Source organism: Thermochaetoides thermophila, assembly GCF_000221225.1.
Source record: "Thermochaetoides thermophila DSM 1495 unplaced genomic scaffold scf7180000011821, whole genome shotgun sequence".
Lineage (NCBI taxonomy): Eukaryota > Fungi > Ascomycota > Sordariomycetes > Sordariales > Chaetomiaceae > Thermochaetoides > Thermochaetoides thermophila.
Window position 1 is genome coordinate 1108461 of NW_006383037.1, and position 21229 is coordinate 1129689.

A 21229-nucleotide genomic window follows, 5' to 3' on the forward strand; every position below is an offset into this window, starting at 1 on the left:
AGTCTTGTTCCTCAGAATCAGATACCCGGGGCCGCGGGCTACCAAGAGCCATCACGACCGTTTCGGGTTATTACTTTTGGCTTCGACAGATTAACTTCTCTACTTTTTCACTTTGGGTCGGCCCAGCTTCCGCATAGTTTCTTTGTCTGCGAATGGCATCGTCTTTTGACAGCAGCTCGGGCAACATGCTTCTTAACATCTTTTGGGTTTTATGTTTTATGTGGGAATGGTTATAAGGGCAAAGGAATATTAGGGATTTGCATCACAACAATATCGTAGCATTCGAGACAGATAAATACATGGCATGTGTGTCGCAGAGCGGTGCAGGGCGTAGTCGTGTGTTGCGATGCAAAAACCATGGTGATGTGATCCGTGAACGATGCTCAACCGCAGCTGTTTGTTCGGCCGACCTCAAGGGTTCAAAAATGTAGCTTATGTAATCAAATTCCGCCAAGCCAAAACCCCAGCTCCGCAAAGGTGCGCTCCACCCGCCAATCCCAATGCGGGGTAGCTGGGGGTAAATTGCGGGGAGACCCTATGCTCTCGAGGAATGATTGGAAGGAACGGGGACGTCTTCCAAGGCTCACAAGCTCCCCCGCCGTGTCTCAAGAAGCAGACATATGCATGACAAGACCTGAGCCAGGGAAGGCTGCGGTCACGAGTGTCCCTGAGCGTCCCGTCGTTGTCAATCGTTCAGGTCGTCGTTTTAACTTCTCGGCACCCGAGTTGCTCTTCCCCTCATTTCTTCCCAGTCTCTCCTCTCTGGTCTAAGCGGGCTTTAGATCAACTGCCTGACTGATACTTCCTATCAAGATTGCAGCTTTACGCGTGGCTACTTTTATTTGAGAACCGGTTCTTTGGCTCACCGCTGGAGACGCTCTTCGAGTTGTTTCCTCCTTGCTGCATTGTTTACTCGCCCATCTGACTCGGGCTCGCTTGTTCCTTGGCTCTCGATCCGGCCTTGGACATTGTGTACATTATTATATCTCCTCTGAAGTAGTATTATCGAATTCCACGCTCACCGTCGGGAGCTCTGAGCTACGGTTTCAAAGCACACGAGCCAGAGACCTTCAGCGACAACTTGACTGACCACACTATACACACACACACACACACACACACACACACACACACACACACACCACACTCTAACTTCACCTCATCACACCCTTCGGCTGACCGAGCTAAGTATGACGACGACGAGCCGCCATTGATTCAGCGTCTAAATCCTCAACAACGGCATCCAAGCCTTTTATATCGTTCTTCCTTCCCCCCCCCACCCAACCCCCCTGTCTTTGTGACATATCTATTCTGCGGTCTTTCGAGCCAGCTATTGTAACCCGTCCGCTAGCTCTCCGAGATGAAACTTGACGTCCTGGCGCTGGCCGCTGTGGCCGGCGCATCAACGCTGACCCCTAATGTCCTCCCGTTAATCGTCCGGAACCCGTATCTCAGCACCTGGCTCTACCATGCCCGCGGTGCCCCTTGGGACAATTGGCCCATCTTTTGGACTGGTGCTCATGTGCGTTCTCTTTTTTGTGTTCAGCTTACTAGGACGCTCAACTAACTCAATGTTTTCAATGTCTAGGTCGGTTTCTCCGTCATGGCATCCGTTCCCGAGACAGGAAAGGTCTATCCTCTGCTCGGACGACCACAAGACTCCCTTCGCTGGGATCATCCGCAGTATAAGATCACGTACCCCGAGTACCTCGGTGCGAACTTCGATGCCTCAACCACGAACCTAACATACAGAATCTACGGCTTCTCGTCATCCAACTCCGCACTCGTGACCCTGTCATTTCTCTCCCCCATCACCCCGTCCTCGACGTTCCGGCAGTCCATTCCCGCCGCCTACATGACCATCTACGTCGAGGGCTGCATCGATCTCAACATCTACACGGACACCAACGGCGAATGGGTCACAGGAAATAGGAACAACCAGATCAAATGGACACTACACACACCGGTCCGCTACGGCAATGGCCAGGGGACGGCCCTCAAGTCGTGGAAGGTGTCGCGGGTGCACGAGCAGCTCTTCACGGAATTCGCTGACCACGCGGAATGGGGTACGCTCTACTTCTCTGCGCCGAGCGACGTGCACCATCAAGCTGGGACATCGGCCATCCTCCGCCAGCAGTTTGCTGAGCACGGCGCGTTGAGCAATACCGTCGACAAGAGATGGCGTAAAGTCATGCAAGAGGAGCCAGTCTTTGCCTTCTCCAAGTCCTTCAACCTCGCCGGCAAGAAGAAGGTAGACCGCTGGCCCCCCAAAGCGGACAGCATCACCTTCACCTTCGCCCTAATCCAGGACCCCGTCGTCCAGTTCGCCTCTGCCAAGGGCCTCATCCACATGAAGCCCCTCTGGCAATCCTACATCCACACCACCGATGAGTTGATCACCTACCACTACGACGACTTCCCAACAGCCGCTGCCCTCGCCCAGAACTATTCCGACACCCTCGCCATCGACGCCTTCAACTCGGGTTCCTCCGAGTACAAAGACATTGCCGCTCTGTCAGCCCGGCAGGTCCTCGGTGCGACGCAGTTCTCAGGCACACCCGACCGGCCCATCCTCTTCCTCAAGGAGATCTCGTCGAACGGGAATTTCCAGACCGTCGACGTCATTTTCCCTTCGTTCCCCTTCTTTTTGTACACCAACCCCAAGTGGCTGGCGCATTTGCTAGAGCCGCTGCTAGAGCATCAGCTCAGCGGGCAGTACCCCAATGATTACAGCATGCATGATTTGGGGGCTCATTTCCCCAACGCGACTGGGCACCCGGATGGGAAGGATGAGTACATGCCCGTGGAGGAGTGCGGGAATATGCTTATTATGGCGCTGGCGCTGGCTAATGCGCTTAAGGATGAGGATTCTTCGTCTCCGGCGTACCTTCAGGCTCATGAGACGGCTGCGGAGGTGCTGCCTTACTCTCCTAGCGGGGCGTCCGCCGATAAGTACGGGTTTGACTTGGTCGGAAAGACATCGGGCGAGGAGGCAGCGACCCGATGGCTAGCCCGGTCATGGAAGCTCTGGGAACAGTGGACGGGCTATCTTGTCCGCGAGTCACTCATCCCGCACAACCAGCTTTGCACGGATGATTTTGCTGGCTGGCTCGCCAACCAGACCAACCTCGCGCTCAAGGGGATCATCGGCATCCGCGCCATGAGCGAGATCTCAGAGATGTTGGGGAAAGTGGATGAGGCCAAGCACTATCGCGCCATTGCAGAGTGGTATATTGATAAGTGGCAGGAGTATGGCATCTCGAGGGATGGTACCCATGCCAAGCTGGCGTACACCTGGTATGGGTCGTGGACGACGATTTATAATTTGTATGCGGACTCGCTATTGTGTTTTCATGTTAGGGAGTCCGAGGGGAAGGGGAGTGATTATGACGACGCAAAGGATCAGGTACCCGGCCGCCTGAGGGGCCAGAAACCCCTGGGTGGGTTGAGCAGTCTTGCGCGAAGGGCATCATTGGTCAGGAAGAGGAGCGAGGCGACTCAGTACAAGAAGAGGGAGGTGTTCATCCCGGACAGGATCTACCAGATGCAGAGTGACTGGTATTCTGCTGTTCTGCAGCGATACGGACTGCCGCTGGATTCGCGGCACTTGTATACGAAGAGCGACTGGGAGTTCTTTGCTGCCGCCGTGACGAGCAAGAAGACCCGGACGGAAATTCTGACCGCGGTGGCGAGGTGGGTGAATGAGACTTCGACTGGTACGTCCCCGCTTGGTCCCCCTTTTCTGGTGGTGATGAGCATCGACTGACGAAATCGCAGACCGCCCCCTAACAGATCTCTACGACACCGAAGGAACGGGCGGGTATCCAGGTATTCACTTCATGGCGCGGCCGGTTGTGGGCGGTCACTTTGCGTTCTTGGCGCTGGAGGGGGCTTGCGGGGGGAAGGCGATTGAGGCGCTGAGGTTTCTGGATGAGATTGAACCTAAGGAGTTGGATGTTGTGCGGTTGTTGAGGAGGGAGAGGGAGCTTGGCTTGGAGCTGCAGCAGAAAGAGGGATGGAGGGGTGAGGACCTCTAGTAGCGGTTTGGTTGAAAGTTTGAGCGGTGGCGTTGGGGTTGGGGAGATGTTGTTGTTGTTTTATTGGCACCTATGGTTACGGAAGTAGGATTAGGAGTACATTGTATGTGTTCTGATATTGAAAGACCGGCGCTACTTGTTTTGTGCTTGTTATTTCATTTCGGGGATGGCTTGCTTGGTGCTTGGGTGTTTGTCCTGACTCCTTCAAGGTCGCCAAAGTTTGAGAGTTGGCAAGCGTTCGAGGAGCGGGAAGGCCTTCGGTCGGAAACTGGAACTGGAATAGCCATCGACACAACGCAAGACAGGGCGACCAATCGCCGAACAGCACGAGGGTGTTGATCGAACCCCCCGAATTTTATGTCTTGCGCCACAGAAGGCTGTGTTGCTGCATTACCCAGGATATTCCGCCCATCTTCGTGAGTTAAGGGGAAAGCCCTTGGCCGAGATAGATTTGAGCCAGCCTTGCAATTGTGAGTCTAACAAACCTCGTAGAGTATACGTTGCAATTTCAAATCATCAAATCCACACTTCCAAAACTCAAAAAAAAAAAACAGTGGTTGCAGCCGACCGCGTCGCGAAAGCGTGAATCGTAATAGAATGATTCTGGATCGATAGCGGTCGCGGAGCCTTCGATCCATTCTGAGAATGCGCTAACCATATCAGGTTAGTACAAGGTCTCGGCTGCTGAACCTTCTTGGCCCAGAGAGAGTCTTGCTCAGCGTCAACCACAGCTGCCAGGAGCTGGAGCCTGGGCAAACGCCGGGTGCGCCGCCTCTCAAAAATTTCGCCTCCTGGCTGCCTTCCCTTCCAGGTTCCCTTTCTTCCCTTTCCTCCTGCTGCTGCCAGACCCAGTGCTTGACAGTGTCTCCTCTGCCTTGTCAGTCGTCACCTGCCTTCATCATCTGCTCCGCCTTGGCCTCGCAGCCTTCTTTCTGAATTTTTTTTTAAAACCCCTTTCTTTGTCCATCCAGGCGGACGCCTTCCCAACAACTTTTACCTCTTCCCATTTCTATCCAAAAAGGGGATCACAGCAGCTCCCTCAGGTTTTCTTTTTTTTTTTCCCCGTCTGCAAAAACAGGCCACAGGCCACCACAGTCCACAGCACGCACGCGCCTCATTTCAGCTTCCAACAAATCGTGTTTTCTCATTTATCTCTTCCCTCCTCCACTCCACAACTCACGGCTCGCTGCTCCAGCCGCGCTCCACCCAACAAAGTCGGCTAGGCTAGTCTTTCCCTTTCTCCATCATTCACCCAACCTTCGAACACAACGACGTCACGCAACGAAATCCATCAAAATGGCGACCACTTCGATGGATTATGAGAACGCCAACGGCGATCGTTACGAGGGTATGTGCTCGCAATCCATGCCATGCATCCATCAGTCCGAGTCGGACGCGTGCCCCCCGACCGCCGATCGACGGCCACGCGCACTCGACCTTGACCACCTGTTACATCAGATTGATTCACCATCCATCATCGACACGCCAAACAATGCTGACCTCTCCATCTAGACGACGGTCATCGCTATGACCGCGACCGCAGCGCTTCCCCGCGCCGCGATGACAGCCGCGATGAGCGTCGCCGCTCTGTGTCGCCCAACGGCAATGACCGGTAGGTCATCGACAGTACCCCCTTCTACTTCAGTCTTTGCCATGTCGATTGGGAATTGTCTGCTAATCATCATGCTTCAACAGTGCTCCTACTAAGAGCGAGAACGCTCCCAAAGAAGAGGATAACAGCGCGGTCAATCCTGGTTCCAACCTTTTCGTGACTGGCATTCACCCTCGTCTCGAGGAGTCGGAGATCACTCGCCTGTTCGAGAAATATGGCGAGGTCGAGAAGTGCCAGATCATGCGGGACCCTCACACCGGCGAGTCGCGTGGCTTCGGCTTCGTCAAGATGATGACCTCGGAGCAGGCTGAGGCCGCCATGGAGGGCCTCAAGGGCGAAATCATCGAGGGCCGCACTTTGAACATCGAGAAGGCTCGTCGCTCTCGTCCTCGTACCCCGACTCCTGGCAAATACTTCGGCCCCCCAAAGCGTGGTGAGCGACCCTCTTTTTCTCTTTCATCTGCCTTCTGAGCTAACCATGTATGCAGACCCTCGTCGCTATGACGATCGTCGCCGTGGCGGCTATGGTGGTTACGGTCGTGATGACTCCTACCGCGGCGGCCGTGGTTATGGCCGTGATGATCGTGGCTATGACCGTGGTTATGATCGCGGCTACGACCGTGGCTACGACCGCAGCTACGGCCGCGACTACCGTGATGATCGTGGTTATGATCGCCGTGACTATCGCGATGATCGCTACGACCGTATCGATCGTTACCGCGATGATCGCGATCGCTATGGCCGTGACGATCGCGACCGCTACGGTGGCCGTGGTGGCCCCGATGACCGCCGTGGTCCCAGCTATGACCGCGACCGTTACGAGCGCCCCATGGACCGCGACCGCGACTCTCGTCCTCGTGATGCTCCTCCCAGCGGTACTGGCTATGACTCGGCTCCCCGTGGCGACGTCCGCGACCGTGAGCCTTATGGTAGGACTCGCTCGCCTTCCCACTCCCGCTATTCCCCTCGCTCCCGTTATTCTCCCCGTTACTCGCCTCCTCCCCGCTCCCGCTACTACTGATGGCTGGGCGTGACGCGTGTGTGTTTAAAAATTTAACTGATTATCATAGGTGGCCGCTAAACCAAACACACACCCCACCATCGATCTTCCTGGGCGTCAAATGCGTCAAAAGGGGCGGCTAGCTATCCGACGAATGTTGCGGCTCGGATTTCCTTTATCTCTGGTTTTCACGTTTGGCGAGGGCAAATAATTCGGCGGATGTCCTAAAAAAAATTCGATCGATTGGAGTTTCGGCAGGCACATGGAGGGTACATGGCCTTGTTTTCCTTTTCGGCATATGGCCCGTTTTCAGACAAGTTTCCCTAGATCTTAGCCATTTGGTGGTTGCGACACTTCGACTCTCTTGATGGCAGGAGATCTGGCTCTCGATCTGCAGCAGCATTAGTCGACATTTGTCATGGCCTCCATCTTCTTCTCTTTTCCCTCCCCCCCCCAACCCCAGCCTAACTCCCGGTTTGGATGCACAAAAAAAAAAAAAAAAGACACGGAGCAGAGATGGGAGCCGCCTCTGTACGATTATCTCTTTTCTTTTGCGCCTTTTATTTACGGCCACACACAAATAACGGTAACGGCACCGCTACTACCGTGACGACTTTGCTTCAGCAGCGCAGTTTTTCGCTTAATTCTCGTAGTCGGCATGATGCGAAAAGGCAACACATGACAACCTCTAATTTCCCTCACAACAGCATTAAATCGTGATCAGCACGCCCCATACATGCCCGTGGCACTTCTTTTCACACCCTTTTCAGGACTGGCAACTAATGAGACACGAAGCCTGTACTGAGGGGTCAGTCGAGTTTCTCCTGGCTCGGCTGTGTAAAAAAAACATTGCGATTTTTGAGAACGCCATAGTCAATGCAGCCGTGTCGCCATGTTCGCTTTTCACCTGCTATGCCTTGAATGACCTTTCACCCATCCAGCTCCAACTCGCCCCGTTATAACCTTTGGAGCCCCCCGCCCATCACCAACGTGCTATTGATGTTCATCAAACCCGCCCGTTCAACCAGGACAATAACCTAGCTCTGGCATCTGTCGGTCGCCCAGTGCTGTTGGGAAATTAGACCACCACTTGCGGTTGGCTGGTTTCGTTGTACCCCTGTTACTAACACGGCCAATAGGATCTGATCTAGTTTGCGAACCAACACCTAAGGCACGTAGCGACCATTTCATTTTCAGCCCATCCCTCGAAGTTCGGTTCTAGAAGTTCCGACAGGTGATTGACCTGACTCGAGCCAGCCAGCCTGCAGGTATCGGCTTCGTTCTGGGTTTGAATCTGCACTCGGATTTCGGCTGGGTCGGGATCTGGTTGGAAGAACAAAGAAAATAGGTAATGTTTCCCCTGTTGGTTAAACTAGTCTGTTAACTGAGTCGAGTTGGGGTGGTGTGAGTTGGTATTGGTGTTGGTTGATTTGATGGGGTGTTGGTTTGCAGGTTCTCAACTGCAGAGGTTGTTGGCCGGTCAATGACGGCTATCAATATTAAGCTCCGGGTTCGACGAAGGCCGGGCTTGTTGAGTACTGAGCCTGACAGCTCGGGTCTGTTGGGTGTCCCAACGGACGAAAACTTGCCTGCTGGCTAGTTAGAACAAGCAGGTTGGTCCAGTTCCGGCTGGCTCTCGGTTCAAGTATGTCACCTCGACGCAGACCAATATATGGAAGCGACAAAGAGAGTCGAACAGAAAGTACAGAGCTGGGAGTTGGAACAAAAATCGAGCAGGAGGAAGGAGCGGGATTGTTAAGGTGTTTCAGCAGAATCATCTATGGGATTCTCGCGCCATGCTAATTGTGTCTGCCATTATTGTGAACTGAATGGCGACGCAATAAGCTCTTGCTGATTTGCTGATCGTTACCTTCTCTCTTGCATGATCACACTCCTGCTTCGACCTGTCAGGCTGCTGGCCTTTCAACCTCTAGCCCCAGACTACAGCTGTGAGGCTGTTGCTGCTAGAAGGCTGTGAGTATTGCAGTCTGGTAATTCTTTTTCCCCCTTTATCTCAGTGTATTAATTGTCAAGAGGGCCTTGTTCGTATTAAGTTTTTTTTTTTTCAACTTCTCTGGGGTCGACTCTCGAGACCCCCTAGCTGTCGTTTGTTCGATTAATCTTGTACTTTGCAACGAGGATTTTCTAGGTTGTAGACAGTCAGTAATAGGTAACTAATCCTTTCAACTGTATTCCTGGTTGACATCCTCTGGATGGGCATGCTCTATTGCTGATACGTGTGCTCAATGCCCTAACTCAAGCTTCTGGACGGCTTTCCCCCTCTACAGCAATGAGTCATGGTTACGCAGGAGGCTGTGTTCTATGCGGCATCACCTTTGGGGAAGTGATGTTCTGGACAAACCAGGCATGACAGCAGCATCTTCTGTCATTCTTTTTACCTTTTTCGAAAGACATTGAAAAGAAACTCTGCACGGGAGTGAAATAGCGGTAAGCTGCAAAGAAAGCGGCGAACTATTCTCAAATAAGCAGCGGCGCTTCACACGTGAGCAAATACTTTGACAGCTTAGAAGAGTCAAAAAGCTGGGCACAACTGCGGCCAGAAGCTTTCTCCATAAGACGCCAAGCATACCTGACTGATCTTCATCACAACAACGGCTCTCACAAATTCGGGAACAAAGGGTTACCTAGGTTGTACCACAGGTTTGGTATGGCGCAAGCTGCAGATAACGGTATTCCCTTCGCACGAGGGTCCTTCAATCCTTATCATCAACCCTTCTGTAGTAGCTTGGGAGGTTGCAAAGAGAGAACAAGTGCTCGGCTGAAGTTTACTGTTTGGAAGGGAAGCTCGTTTAAGTCCCCATCTGTAAGGCCCCAAGGTAAGGTAGTGTATATGCGCGTTACATTGCAACCACCACTGCGGGGATGCAAATCACATTGGGGGAAGGAGGATGACGAGACGCCGCTCGGCTTGCCGAGAGTGCTACGTGCTTGGGTATGTACCGTGCTTAAAGCGGCAGAGATGGGAAGCAAGATCCCCCCTTTCCCCCCAAACCTACGTACCTACCTACCTACCTAGGTACCTGACCCAACAATGGATGAACGAGGCATCGGTTTCGCTTTTCAAAAACTCCTGGAAGATATCCACACACACACACACACACCGCCCCGCGTGTCGCGGGTTTTTTTTCTAAATCGCCACAACGGACAAAAGTTAGCATTACTACATAGGTACTTAGCGATCTTTTACCCAGGTGACTGAACCCGCAGCTCTCAATGAGGTGATTACAAAGCTAGATGACGACTGGGGAGGCGGAGTGGTGCGCTAATGTACTCTCGGCGGGCAGAATGGCCGATATCTCCGAACGATTTGCAGACCTGCTACAGGGCTCCAGCCGCAAAAGCTTGAGCAGAGAGCCAAGATCCTCTGATGGAGACGATATCCTTGATTCGGGTGGTGCAAAGTTACCAAAATCCACCTCCTTCTTCCTCGACTTACACATGCAAGCCGCATATAAGTTTTGCCAACCATGACAGTTTTGAAGGCCCGGAAAATTTTCGTACACTCTTAATAGTATTATAAGTACAGAAACAATGTTTTTATTGATGTTTGTGAGTTTTGCGGATTTATTATTGCTGTAAGTGCAGTGTATGCACTGCTGTGCGAGGTAGCGTACAGGTATAGCTTGAAAAATTGTTAGTGAGTAGCGCCTATGATTGGCCAAAAAGGCAAAAAAAAGATAGTTTTGTCCCCATCAGAGGGATAAGGGACTCTAGGCCAAAGCTGACACTCTGTCCAACTCCGGCAACAGCAGCAGCAACAGCAGCCAGGGCCGTCGCCGACAAGAAAAAGAAGGGAAGGGGTCGAGAAGGCGGTCGGTCAGTTAGTCGGCGGGTCGGGCATTGGGGCGTGCCGTTTGCCGACGGTCGGGTGGGTGTCCACTTGCTGCTTGGATGCTGGGAATGTGGGCCTTGCAGCAACGAGCAAAACAGCGGGGAATTCTATTGAAATGAGAGGAACTTTGGACAACAGAATTTAAAATAATAAATAATAAAAGCGATCAAAAGTGCGCTAACTTGCGGCGATGATGATGCAACACAGCAGATTGGGGAAGGTGCTGGGTCCATTGGGATGTGTGAACCTACAGATTTGTGCAGAATAAACTTTTTTTTCTACCTCTAACCTGCTCGCTGGTTGACTGATGTTGAGAAAGAAAATCGGGACTTGACGGCTATGGGTGGATGACTGGATGGACGGGCACACAGACACGAGCCAACGGACACAGGCACAGGCACAAAAGCCCAGCCAGGCACGGATGCGGTCACTCGTGGCTGTTGCTCACACTTGCTTGGGTGGGAAGGAAGAAGAAGGGGGGGGGGAGGGGGGGAGGGAGAGGCTTGGACCCAACGCCCACTACCCGACGCCGCCGCTGGCCGGGAAGCTTTTCCGTACATCTAAGTCACTGATTGGAGATTGGAGTCAGTCGGTCAAAGGCACCTTTAACTCCGCGCAGTCCATAGCAGGGTACCTGGACCCAGTGACTCTATCCATCATATTACCATTTAGTGTGTTAATGACCTATGGTATGTGTCTTATAAGATCTGGGGGACCTTTAGTCCTGAGCGAGACTATTCATCTTCTCTCCCCCTTACCCTGAACATCTTTTGGACTGACACATAATCCTTTCCTCCCCGTCTCGATCGCACTGGATGAGGATATGAATGAAATGATGGTGCTCGACACAACATAGCCTTCTTTAAACGCAAAAGCTCACTTCCCCGCCTTCTTTATTCCCATTCCATCCCATCCTCATCATCATCCCCGTCGTCGCCATCGACTTCAGTGCGATTCGTAATATTAAGCGGTCTCGAAATCTAGCGGATCAACAACATCGTCATCCTTGCCGAATTCGTCGATTGGCTTGCTCCACTGGGGATCTGAAAAGTTTCTAACCCTTACTCATCAACACTCAATTCACTGTCTTACTCTCAGTGATAGCCCTCTTCCTGCTGGCTGTCAGCACGAGGGGAAAAAAAAGAAAATTTCTCAACCAGAACCCCTGAGACCAACAGTGAAGAGCAAACATCAGGAGTTCAACACCATGGCAGACCCTTCATCAGAAAAGGCCCAGGGCTCGGATCCCGAGAAGCGCCCACAGTCAAGCCATTCCCATCCCCACGATGACTCCATCTCCGAAGTCAGAGAAAAGCCAGTCTCTGAACCAGACGAAGGGAACGAGGTCCCCTCACGAAAAGATGACTTATCCCGCATGAAGAGCCACGCAACAGCCACTAGCGTCGCCAGCAACGCCGACTCAACCCCTTACACTCCTCCCGAAGCCAAACCATGGTACAAACAGCCCAACCCCCTCCGCTGGGGCCGCATCCCCCCAGTCCCTGAGCAACGCACTGTCTGTCCCGAATATACATCCGGCTTCTTCGGTAAGCTCTTCTTCGAATGGATGAGCCCGCTCATGCGCACGGGCTACAAGCGCCCGCTCCAGCCTAACGACATCTACACGGTCAACCCCGCACGCGCCGTCGATCCCCTGACCGAGCGCCTGCGCGAAGCGTTTCGCAGGCGTGTCGACGAGGGAAGTAAGCACCCCTTACTTCGTGCCCTGCACGAGACCTTCTTCTGGGAATTCTGGCTGGGCGGGCTGTGCAGTCTGATTCACTCCATCCTGCAGGTCATGTCGCCTTTTACGTTGAGGTTCTTGATTCAGTTCGCCGCGGACGCGTATATCGCGCGGATGCGTAGGCTACCCACGCCGCATGTGGGGAGGGGGATTGGTTTGGTGATTGGGGTCACGGCGATGCAGGTTGTGCAGAGTCTCGCGGTGAATCATTGGATCTATCGGGGGATGCTGGTGGGGGGTATGGCTAGGGCGAGCTTGATTAGTTTGATTTATGAGAAGGCGATGGTTATTTCGGGGCGGGCGAAGGCTGGGGAGGGGAAGGAACAAGAGGGCAAGGAGCCGAAGCCCGGGACGACTCCGGATGGAACGGGTTGGGGAAATGGCAAAATCGTATGTGTATTATTGGCCTTGTTTCCGGTGGCTGACGAGGAGAAGCTAACAAGTCCCAGGTCAACCTGATGAGCGTCGACACTTACCGCATCGACCAAGCATCTGGCCTTTTCCACGTCATCTGGACCGCCCCCGTCTCCTGCCTCATCACCCTCGCCATGCTGCTCGTCAACCTAACCTACAGCGCCCTCGCCGGCTTCGGTCTCCTCGTCATCGGCATTCCCATCCTCACCAAGGCCGTCAAGAGCCTGTTTGTGCGGCGCAAGGCCATCAACAAGATCACCGACCAACGCGTCAGCCTGACCCAAGAAATCCTCCAATCCGTCCGCTTCGTCAAGTTCTTCGGCTGGGAAGCCTCTTTCCTCAAGCGCCTCGAAGAGTTCCGCGCCCGCGAGATCTCTGCAATCCAGGTCCTGCTTGCTATGCGCAATGCGATTATGGCTGTGAGCTTGTCGATGCCGATTTTTGCGTCGATGCTCGCGTTCATTACGTATTATCTGACTCATCGGAATTTGTCGCCTGCGGAGGTCTTCTCGTCGCTGGCTCTTTTCAATGGTCTGCGGATGCCCCTGAATATGTTACCCATGGTTATTGGCCAGGTTACGGATGCGTGGCAGTCGCTTGTACGCATTCAGGAGTTTCTTTTGGCCGAAGAACGGGAGGAGGAGGCAGAGTTCAACCCGAAGTCTCCTTATGCGGTTGAAATGAGGAATGCGTCGTTTACTTGGGAGCGTACGCCTACCCAGGAGAGTGAAGGCACCATTGCTGGACCGAATGCCGGCAAGAATAAGGCGGAGAAGGCATCCAAGAAAAAGCATACGGGCGACAGCAGTTCTCCTAACGACTCCAGCGAAGAGGCTAGTACCCTTGTCGAGGAAGAACGGGAGCCGTTCAAGCTGCACGACCTTAACTTCCAGATCGGTCGCAATGAGCTTGTCGCGGTTATCGGTACCGTTGGAAGCGGCAAGACGTCGTTGCTGGCGGCTCTGGCGGGCGACATGCGTCAGACGGGTGGTAAGGTGATACTGGGTGCGTCAAGGGCCTTCTGTCCGCAGTATGCCTGGATCCAGAATGCGACGGTGCAACAAAACATCCTGTTCGGCAAGGAGATGGACAGGGAGTGGTATCAGAAGGTCATCAAGGCGTAAGTTCCTTCCCTACCTATCGGCAACTATATTTGGGGTTTCTGCTAACCTTTTTTTTTATATTAAATCTCCAGCTGCGCACTGCAAGCCGATCTGGACATGCTGCCCAACCATGATCAGACCGAGATTGGCGAACGAGGCATCACCATCTCGGGAGGCCAGAAACAACGGTTGAACATTGCTCGTGCCATCTACTTCGACGCTGATATCGTCCTGATGGATGATCCCCTGAGCGCCGTCGACGCCCATGTCGGTCGGCACATCTTCGACAACGCCATCCTCGGTCTGCTCAAGGACAAGTGCCGTATCCTGGCCACTCACCAGCTCTGGGTCCTGAACCGTTGTGATCGCATCATCTGGATGGAAAACGGCCGCATCCAGGCCATCGATACGTTTGACAACCTCATGAAGAACTCGGAGGGCTTCCGCCAGCTCATGGAGACGACCGCGGTTGAAGAGAAGGAGAAGGGACAGGCGGTCGTTGCAAAGGCCCCTGGTGAGGACGCAGACGAAGGCAACAAGAAGAGGAAGAAGGGCAAGGGTCTGATGCAGGCCGAAGAAAGAGCCGTGTCGAGCGTGCCCTGGTCGGTGTACAGTGCATACGTCAAGGCATCGGGGACTCTTCTCAACGCGCCTATCGTGCTTATCCTCCTGATCCTCTCCCAAGGCGCCAACATCGTGACGAATCTGTGGCTGTCCTGGTGGACGGCAGACAAGTTCGGCTATAGCATGGGCGTCTACATAGGGGCCTACGCCGGCCTGGGCGTCGGCCAGGCGGTGCTGATGTTCGCGTTCATGGTTTCTCTGTCCATCTACGGCACTACGGCCAGCAAGAACATGCTTCGCAACGCTGTCACGCGCGTGCTGCGCGCGCCCATGTCCTTCTTCGATACCACGCCGCTGGGCCGCATCACCAACCGCTTTAGCAGGGACGTCGATGTCATGGATAATAACCTCACGGATGCGATGCGTATGTATCTTTTCAGCATCGGAGGTATTGTCTCCATCTTCGCCCTCACCATTGCGTACTTTTATTATTTCGTTATCGCCCTCGTGCCGCTGTTCATTCTGTTCTTGTTTGCTACGGGCTACTATCGCGCTTCAGCGCGGGAGGTCAAACGGATGGAGTCTGTCCTGCGATCTGTCGTCTTCGCGAAGTTCAGCGAGGGCCTCTCGGGAGTGGCATCGATTCGGGCGTATGGCTTGCGGGACCGCTTCGTGGCCGACCTGCGCCGCGCCATCGACGACATGGACGCCGCCTACTACCTGACCTTTTCCAACCAGCGCTGGCTGTCTCTCCGCCTGGACATGATCGGCAATGCGCTGGTCTTCACAACCGGCATCCTGGTCGTCACATCCCGCTTCTCTGTCAACCCCTCCAGCGCCGGCCTCGTCCTCTCCTACATCCTCGCCGTCGTGCAGATGATCCAGTTCACCGTGCGCCAGCTGGCCGAGGTCGAGAACGGCATGAACTCGGTCGAGCGACTCCTGTACTACGGCACCCAGCTTGAGGAGGAGGCACCTCTCAAGACCATCGACGTCCGGCCTACCTGGCCTGAGAAGGGGGAGATTGTGTTTGATAACGTGCAGATGCGCTACCGCGCGGGACTGCCCCTTGTTTTGCAGGGTCTGACGATGCATATTCGTGGCGGTGAGAGGATTGGGATTGTTGGGCGGACGGGAGCAGGCAAGAGCTCGATTATGTCGACGCTATTCCGGCTGGTTGAGCTCTCGGGAGGACATATCACCATTGATGGGATTGATATTTCCACGATCGGCTTACAAGACCTGCGCTCCCGGCTAGCTATTATCCCGCAGGACCCAACACTGTTCCGTGGAACGGTCCGCTCCAACCTCGATCCGTTTGGTGAACATTCTGATGTGGAGTTATGGGAGGCCCTGCGCCAGGCGGATTTGGTGTCACCTGACGGCAGCCCGACCGCTCCTTCACCAGACAGCAACCATAACAATGCCAAAGAAGGCCGCATCCACCTCGACACCCTGGTCGAAGAAGACGGCCTCAACTTCTCCCTCGGCCAGCGACAGCTCATGGCCCTGGCCCGCGCCCTCGTGCGCAACGCGCAAATCATCGTCTGCGACGAGGCCACTTCGTCCGTGGACATGGAGACGGACGACAAGATCCAGGCGACCATCGCCTCTGCCTTCAAGGGACGCACACTACTCTGCATCGCACACCGGCTGCGGACAATCATCGGGTATGACCGGATATGCGTGATGGATAAGGGGCGGATCGCGGAGATGGGGACGCCGTGGGAGCTGTGGGAAAAAGAGGGGATTTTTAGGGGGATGTGTGAGCGCGGAGGGATTCGAGAGGTGGATATAAAAAGGGCGGCGGGATTGGAGGTGACTGAAGAGGATGTTCGAGGGGGAGAAGAACGCTGTAGAGTTTGAATAAGTGGTTGATGGGGTACCCAAAAGCGATAGACTTGTAAGGCGTTTTAATTTTCAAGTAGAGATAGAGAGCTATGGCTCATATCTGTTATATGGTTTAATCTTGACCTGGTCGGCACAAGTGGACGATGTCTGCTTTTTGGAAGAAGAGAGAGGATAGGTGAAAATTGGATATTCAGCTAGACGGATCCACGACTAACCACATCACGTCCATCACCCACCGCCCAGTCAAAACGAATCAACAACTCGCTGCCACAAATACGATGCTAATCTATACTCATTACCTCGGTACGCATCGTACGAGCTACCTAACAATCCTAAAACCTATTTACCTGAGCAGCTGAGAGACAAAAACAAACATGTCGATTCGTGGAGAAACAGAAAGTTACATAGGTGGTTAATCCGTTGCCAACAAAACACCCCATGTGATCCGTCCGTCCAGTTGTCAAATGAGAAAGAAAAACAAAAACAGGCGGTGAGTGAGAAAGAAAGGATAAACAGAAGGGGATTGTATCAGCATGCAAACATGACCCCGCAGCCTATCAACTCCACACCACGCCACGCCAAAGAGAACTTTACTTTTAAAAAAAGGGACCCCCTCTCACCTCCCGCCCTCATCTTTTGAAGTGGAAAGAAAAAGGAACCTACGTTTAACACAGGCCGCCCTATTTTTTTTCTTTTTCTTTCTTTTTTTCCCTTTAAAAGAAAACCAAACAACCCTACCCAATCTCTCTCCCTATCCCTCAAATCAATCAATACCTACTCCTCTGACTCCCACCCCCGGGCCTCTGCCCTGCCGATGACGGACCGGCAACGCCCCCCGCAGGCGGGAACATGCCCGGCTGCTCGTCCAACAAATCATCCAAATACGCGCTGGGCGCCCGCCCTCCCGGACTAGGGGGCCGATTGAGGTTGAGCGAGCTGGTGCTATAGTTGCGAGAGACGACGCGCGGGCCGACGTCGGGCGAGTCGGGGGGCGAGACAGCTGAGACACCCGCGCGACCACGGGACGATGGACGCAAAGTGGACATACTGATCGAGTTGCCGCTATGGTGGCCGCCACCGCCGCCACCGGCGCTGCCGAATTGGTTGGCGATGGGCGACGCAGGAGAGGCGTAGAAACCAGACGGCAGGAAGCGAGAGTCGCGATTGGCAGTGACGCCCGCGGCGGAGGAGCCGGCTGCGGTCGGGGAGAAAAAGAGGTTTGTCTGGCTTGGGGTCGCGGAGGGGGTAGCTCCGCGATTGGTACGGCGGACACCGATTCCTGCGCCGTTGCTCGAGCTGCCAGCGCCGGGGCCGCCGGCGAGAGAGTGGGAGGATTCGCGCTCAAGGTACTTGTAAAATTGGGCCGGGGGAGCAGGGAAGGAGGCGGCGTTCTTGTCCATGCCCTTGCCGTGACCGTTGTTGGCGGCATACTGCGCGCGGGCAGCCTCCTTGATAGAGCGCCGGAGCATGAAGGCGACCATAGCACGCCATGCCAGCACGGCTAGACCAAAACCGCCCAGGATTGCGCCGACTGCGATGAAAACGGTGCCGTCAGGGAGAGTTGAATGATTCATGAAAGGTGCATTCTTCGTCGGCGGAATGGTGGGAGGGGGATACGTGGGGATCTCGGTGTTGACCGTTCGGGAGAGCGTTGGCATGTCAGTAAGACGACTGTAAGTGGTCGACGACGTGCTCGTAGTCAATGCCGGAAGGTTCAACCTCTCCGACGTGGTCGATGTCTCCGGCTCATCTTTCGTCTCCGATGTCTGAGCTGGGGGGGCTGGTGTTGTCGTAGTCCGCACGGGAGGAGGCTGAACAATCGTAGTTGTGGGTGGGTTATTGTTGTTATCATTGTTGGCACTCGTAGTCGCTTGCGGTGGGTTGTTTTGTCTCTGACTAGTCGTCGGCGCAGCGGCAACTGATGTCTGGCTCTTGCCATCATCGTCCTGCGCCAGGACGCGGAGCGCGAAGAAGGCCGAGAGAAGCAAGGCCCTCTTCAGGGACAGCGGCGGCGATGTCATTGCGGCTGCAGGCCTGGCAAAGACAAAAGAACGGTTGCGAGGATGGGCTAGTGGGAGTGTTTTCGGCGATGTTGTGGATGGATGAATAGACGACGGCGACCGTCGGATGTGGGAGAGTGAGTGAGGGTGAGCCGTGGGTGGCTCTTTTTTCGAACAAAAGTGGCTGAGTGCTAACAGCTGACTGCGAACGCTCTCTCGGGAGACCGAAGAAACAACGGAAATGCTGTCCAGACTCGCAGGCTTCGCAATTACACAGCGATCAGCTATCAGGACGAATGCAAGATTCAGAAAAGGACTAAACGAGGGGATGCGACGCGCATGTTCACGCCGGCGACGAGCTGGTGTTGGCGTTGAGGGAGTCGATGGGTCGAGTTTGATTAATTTTACGAGCAAGCCTCGATGCTGCCCACAGGGAGAAAAGGAGCGCGCGAGGGACTCCTGCCGTCTCCAGGCCCTGTCAGCCCAGCTTGCCCAATCAAGCAAGCATCGGCAGGTACAGGTACATGATCTATTGACATCTTCAAGAGCTTCAACGATCGAGTATCATGTTCACCACAATTTGTCTTCAAATCGAGTTCCAAACAGCAAGATAAAAACTTTGAAATTCTCCCCTTGCCATCGGACACTTGCATACGAGTGCAGATCCAGTTTTACCTGACCCTTCCGCTTGGTTCCCGCGATAAGGCATACAGGAGTCCCTGCATGTGTCCCTGTACACTGACCCCACGGTGGATCTGGTCAGCTCCCGACTTTTGATTGGTGCCCGGAACTCCACAGCTGGTCTCTTTTACTCTGCGCTGCTTTGTAGTTTACATACAACTCGCCAAGACTCTCCAGCTGCTGACAGTTGTCACCTGCCAATGCATGTGCACCGAGCTCAGAGCCAATCATTGGTTTCGAGTCCAAGTTTTCATTCTCAAAGAGCAAAAGACAACACTCAACAAGCTCTTCAGCAACATCGCCCCAGCAACCATCATATTCGGCTTAATACCTGTCTAAATTATAAATCACTTCTACAGTACTGTCTTGACCACAAAGACAACATGGGTGTCGCCAAGCGGACAAGAAAATTTGCCACGGCATGTCACTCGCTCTCACCGGCCTCGACGGTCTCACTTATATCGACATCCATCGTCATGCTAACCTTGGCATCAGGTCAAGCGCATTATCGGCAAGCAGGATGAACGCCGTAAGGCAGAGGCCGTCAAGAAGGCCGAAGAGGAGAAGAGGAAGAAGGAGAAGCAGGCAATCCGTGAAGTGTGCGTATTGCCCTCCTCGTTTATCGGCTGTTTATGAGAGCCATAACTAAGGCCATATCATATCAGACCGCAGATGCCCTCTTCTATGTTCTTCGAGCATAACGAGGCTCTCGTTCCTGTAAGTATTCATCGGTGTCCTTGGTTATGATGATATGTACTGACCAATGCTCGATAGCCTTACAATGTCCTGGTGGTATGTGTTCACCTTGGGTTGCCAGGTGCGACCCTCAGGAGATGGCTTAAACTTACTGACCCATCCCAGGATACCAACTTCCTGTCTAGGACAGTTGGTGCTAAGCTTCCTCTTCTCGAGAGTGTATGTGGCGATATCCTACCCACTCCCCTTTCAGGCTATTGTTTTGCTGACATCTTGACAGGCAATGGACTGCCTTTATGCTTCAGTCAACATTATCATCACATCCTGCGTTATGGCGTACGTAGCTGTCTATAAGTTGTCGTTGTTGTTAATGTCGATGTTTTGGTACCTAACAATGTTTCTCCAGCGAGTTGGAAAAGCTTGGCCCCAGGTATCGCGTTGCGTTGATGAGTGAGTCCTCGGAAGCACCGCCCAGGTCTTCTCGTCACACTAACTCTTTCTCCAGTTGCCCGCGATGAACGGTGGCAGCGTCTTACTTGCGATCATAAAGGCACATATGCTGATGACGTATGTCTATCCTTCACTGAGTCCAACTGAGAAGTCAACCTAGCGTACTAACACCTCGTCCAGTGCATTGTCGACCGAGTCCAGAAGCACCGTATCTACATTGTTGCCAGTACGCCTATCCTTACCTTTTACTGTTAAACATTTACAGTCATACTTACACCAATCACAGCCAACGATCGCGACTTGAAGAGGAGAATCCGCAAGATCCCCGGTGTGCCGATTATGAGCGTCCAAAAGGGCAAATATGCCATCGAGCGTCTACCCGGTGCCCCTGCATCCTGAGCGTCAGGCACCGATGTTTCATTTAGAGCATGGCGTCCACCAATATTCCTGGCAGGCCATGTAATACCACATCAGCTTCTGATGGATTATTTCGATGGCCAATCTGCAAGGCTGATTTTCTCTTCAACCGGTGTAAGCCCAGCCAGGTTCAGGAAAAGGCAACTCAACTTACAGACTCGCATGCCGCGAGTCATTCGTTGATCTTTCAATATTTTCGAGCATGGAACTGGCCTCGTTTATATTATCACAATCATCAACCGAGATACCCGACACTAGCCAGTCAATATTTGCCGGCGCGAACAACAAAAAGGAAGAGGGATATGGGGGATAGATAAAGAGGGTACATGCACAAATGGGGTTGAAGGTTAAATGGAACAACGGTACTAGGTAGTTTGATTGATTCTTCGTCTTTATGTACGAATGAAACGAAGACAAACCAGACAAGATGGAGTTTGGGATGCTTTTTACAATGATGTTGCATACGTCCAGTAGGCTGCCACACAAATACACAGGCCCGATTGGATCTCCGTTACAAATGTTACCCAGTCATCAATCCCTTACGGTCTTTTTTTTTTTTTTTTTTCCTCCCTATAACAGAACATAAGGACACTATCATCCAGCGCCTTCCTGCGCCAAGTTAATCAAGCAGAAGATTACTAGCCCTTAAGACTCCTCTCAAGCCATTGCAGGAATAGAATGCCTAGTATCAAACTACCATAATCGGGAACTACCAGAACCCCAATATCCCAAAGTGTGGCAGCTGATAAACGACAACCATCCAGGAACATAACCAAAACACAATAGAACACCTGACTCCTTGCGCCG

The 21229-nt window shown here is 53.4% G+C and overlaps 5 protein-coding genes across 5 annotated transcripts; 4 read left to right on the forward strand and 1 right to left on the reverse strand.

Moving 5' to 3' along the window:
• Positions 1-1360: 1360 nt before the first annotated feature.
• On the forward strand, positions 1361-4037 carry CTHT_0062180 (glutaminase-like protein; the record flags this gene model as incomplete). The annotated part of the gene is made up of 4 exons (XM_006696471.1): positions 1361-1522; positions 1589-3297; positions 3361-3716; positions 3793-4037. 4 exons carry the CDS (start codon positions 1361-1363, stop codon positions 4035-4037), a joined length of 2472 nt encoding a protein of 823 aa, XP_006696534.1.
• Positions 4038-5333: 1296 nt separating this feature from the next.
• CTHT_0062190 (uncharacterized protein) lies at positions 5334-6670 on the forward strand (the record flags this gene model as incomplete). Its single annotated transcript, XM_006696472.1, has 4 exons — positions 5334-5385; positions 5550-5649; positions 5733-6082; positions 6138-6670. The coding sequence occupies 4 exons, from the start codon at positions 5334-5336 to the stop codon at positions 6668-6670; spliced, it is 1035 nt and encodes a 344-aa protein (XP_006696535.1).
• Positions 6671-11709: 5039 nt separating this feature from the next.
• Positions 11710-16193, forward strand: CTHT_0062200 (ATP-binding cassette transporter protein YOR1-like protein; the record flags this gene model as incomplete). The annotated part of the gene is made up of 3 exons (XM_006696473.1): positions 11710-12636; positions 12696-13780; positions 13856-16193. 3 exons carry the CDS (start codon positions 11710-11712, stop codon positions 16191-16193), a joined length of 4350 nt encoding a protein of 1449 aa, XP_006696536.1.
• A 752-nt stretch (positions 16194-16945) lies between these two features.
• On the reverse strand, positions 16946-18199 carry CTHT_0062210 (uncharacterized protein; the record flags this gene model as incomplete). The annotated part of the gene is made up of 1 exon (XM_006696474.1): positions 16946-18199. The coding sequence occupies one exon, from the start codon at positions 18197-18199 to the stop codon at positions 16946-16948; it is 1254 nt and encodes a 417-aa protein (XP_006696537.1).
• Positions 18200-19242: 1043 nt separating this feature from the next.
• CTHT_0062220 (uncharacterized protein) lies at positions 19243-20404 on the forward strand (the record flags this gene model as incomplete). Its single annotated transcript, XM_006696475.1, has 10 exons — positions 19243-19248; positions 19355-19458; positions 19525-19576; positions 19634-19651; positions 19721-19774; positions 19836-19891; positions 19962-20005; positions 20061-20122; positions 20186-20231; positions 20292-20404. The coding sequence occupies 10 exons, from the start codon at positions 19243-19245 to the stop codon at positions 20402-20404; spliced, it is 555 nt and encodes a 184-aa protein (XP_006696538.1).
• Positions 20405-21229: the final 825 nt, after the last annotated feature.